General features: G+C 37.2%; 1 protein-coding gene across 2 annotated transcripts; it reads left to right on the top strand.

Moving 5' to 3' along the window:
* Positions 1-244: 244 nt before the first annotated feature.
* Positions 245-2209, top strand: LOC111088854. Of its 2 annotated transcripts, XR_002613243.1 has the most exons (3): positions 245-624; positions 738-1202; positions 1362-2209. XR_002613243.1 is itself a non-coding variant. In XM_022399980.1 (2 exons), exons 1-2 carry the CDS (start codon positions 878-880, stop codon positions 1448-1450), a joined length of 414 nt encoding a protein of 137 aa, XP_022255688.1. In that variant the 5' UTR covers positions 865-877; the 3' UTR covers positions 1451-2209. The 2 variants fall into 2 exon arrangements, 1 of the variants encoding a protein (XP_022255688.1); XM_022399980.1 differs by lacking the exon at positions 245-624 and having other exon boundaries at positions 865-1202.
* The last annotated feature ends 374 nt before the right edge of the window (positions 2210-2583 follow it).

Below are 2583 nucleotides of genomic sequence, written 5' to 3'. Positions count from 1 at the left end.
ATATATAGATGTCGTTCTATTCTCTAATATATAAATATATAGATCTCGTTCTGTTATCTGATATACAAATATATAGATGTCGTTATATTCTCTAATATAGAAACATATAGATGTCGTTCTATTCTCTAATATACAAATATATAGATGTCGTTCTGTTGTCTGATATACAAATATATAGATGTCGTTCTGTTGTCTCATATATAAATATATAGATGTCGTTCTGTTGTCTAATATATAAATATACAGATGTCGTTCTATTCTCTAATATATAAATATATAGATGTCTTTCTGAACGTGAGTAGTTATCGTAGGTTTAATGTTATTATCACAGTGGGTTGAACAAGTTGGACGTGAGTAGTTATCGTAGGTTTAATGTTGTCATTACAGCGGGTTGAACAAGTTGGACGTGAGTAGTTATCGTAGGTTTAATGTTGTTATCCCAGTGGGTTGAACAAGTTGAACGTGAGTAGTTATCGTAGGTTTAATGTTGTTATCACAGTGGGTTGAACAGGTTGAACGTGAGTAGTTATCGTAGGTTTAATGTTGTTATCACATTGGGTTGTACAAGTTGAACGTGAGTAGTTATCGTAGGTTTAATGTTGTTATCACAGTGGGTTGAACAAGGTTGTTCAACCCACTGTGATAACAACATTAAACCTACGATAACTACTCACGTCCAAAAACCTACGATAACTACTCACGTCCAACAATGTTGTTATTACAGTGGGTTGAACAAGTTGGACGTGAGTAGTTATCGTAGGTTTAATGTTGTTATCACAGTGGGTTGAACAAGTTGGACGTGAGTAGTTATCGTAGGTTTAATGTTGTTATCACAGTGGGTTGAACAAGTTGGACGTGAGTAGTTATCGTAGGTTTAATGTTCTTATCACAGTGGGTTGAACAAGTTGAACCAGTTTTATTCATAAAACCATATTTGTGTCTGCATGAAGGTCAAAGAAAGGAGAATAATAATCCATCGGACAGAGTAATAGAAAATGGTGTATCTCCTGACAAAACGTTACCTTTTGTGTCCAGTCGACGTCAGCAGAACAAAAGGTCATCTCCGGTCATCCTCTGTTCTACGTCGAGCTTCCGTGCTCTACCATTGTCCAGTTCCGTCTCTCTACCTGGTCTGAATGTTAGTGACAACTATGACCCACCTAAGTGCCTGACTCCAATTCAAGGCCTGAAATCAAATACAGGTATTACATAAATTTATTACTTTATTTTTTCTGGAGTTTACTTATTTTTAGACTCTTTACTGAGACTCGTAGTCTACATGTTTGTACTGGAACCTAGTTCTAACATTTCCTAAAAGATGCGACCTCATCATTTCAACACAATGTTTTATTGATAACCAGGTAACCTACCCTTGTCGTCTGTTAAAGAGCTCGGAATGCCCTCTAGGTGTTTTGGTGCAAAGCGAAACGTGAAACAACTTGGAGAATGAAGTTTGACAGTGTTAGAAACTCTGATGTTTTGTTTCTTGATCCAGCCCTAGAAGTGTGTGATATATGTTCCTTATTGGAGAAAAACGATGTAAAATACACGTTATTTATGTTCTACTTATATTTTATTAAAGTAAAATTCACCAGATCAGAGAAAATAAGTGTCTCTTTATGACTCCAGGAAACAGTCGGTAATAGAAAAAATTCAAAGTTCTACAGCACCTGGCGGCAAACTTCATGACTCTAGAAAACAGTCGGTAATGGAAAAAATACAAACTTCTACAGCACCTGGCGGCAAACTTCATGACTCTAGAAAACAATCGGTAATGGAAAAAATTCAAACTTCTACAGCACCTGGCGGCAAACTTCATGACTCTAGAAAACAATCGGTAATGGAAAAAAATACAAACTTCTACAGCACCTGGCGGCAAACTTCATGACTCCAGGAAACAGTCAGTAATGGAAAAAAATACAAACTTCTACAAGCACGTGGTGGCAAAACTTCATGGCTCTAGAAAACAGTCGGTAATGGAAAAAAATACAAACTTCTACAGCACTGGTGGCAAACTTCATGACTCTAGAAAACAGTCGGTAATGGAAAAAAATACAAACTTCTACAGCACCTGGTGGCAAACTTCATGACTCTAGAAAACAGTCGGTAATGGAAAAAAATACAAACTTCTACAGCACTGGTGGCAAACTTCATGACTCCAGGAAACAGTCGGTAATGGAAAAAAATACAAACTTCCACAGCAACTGGTGGCAAATTTCATGACTTCCAGGAAACAGTCGGTAATGGAAAAAATACAAACTTCTATAGCACCTGGTGGCAAATTTCATGACTCCAAAAAACAGTCGGTAATGGAAAAAATACAAACTTCTACAAGCACGTGGTGGCAAACTTCATGACTCCAGAAAACAGTCGGTAATGAAAAAAATACAAACTTCTACAGCAACTGGTGGCAAACTTCATGACTCCAGGAAACAGTCGTTAATGGAAAAAATACAAACTTCTACAGCACCTGGCGGCAAACTTCATGACTCCAGAAAACAGTCGGTAATGGAAAAAATACAAACTTCTACAGCACCTGGCGGCAAACTTCATGACTCCAGAAAACAGTCGGTAATGGAAAAA

The sequence above is a fragment of the Limulus polyphemus genome, unplaced genomic scaffold (assembly GCF_000517525.1).
Source record: "Limulus polyphemus unplaced genomic scaffold, Limulus_polyphemus-2.1.2 Scaffold4584, whole genome shotgun sequence".
In the NCBI taxonomy this organism is placed as follows: Eukaryota; Metazoa; Arthropoda; class Merostomata; order Xiphosura; family Limulidae; genus Limulus; species Limulus polyphemus.
The sequence above is the reverse complement of the archived record's forward strand: the minus strand, read 5'-3'. Positions and strand labels throughout refer to the sequence as shown.

Bases quoted from the DNA above. Each gene is read 5' to 3' on its own strand.
- LOC111088854 (XM_022399980.1), top strand. From the start codon at position 878: ATGTTCTTATCACAGTGGGTTGAACAAGTTGAACCAGTTTTATTCATA. The intron at 1,203-1,361 runs GTATTACATAAA...ATTGATAACCAG, and splicing joins AGGCCTGAAATCAAATACAG to GTAACCTACCCTTGTCGTCT.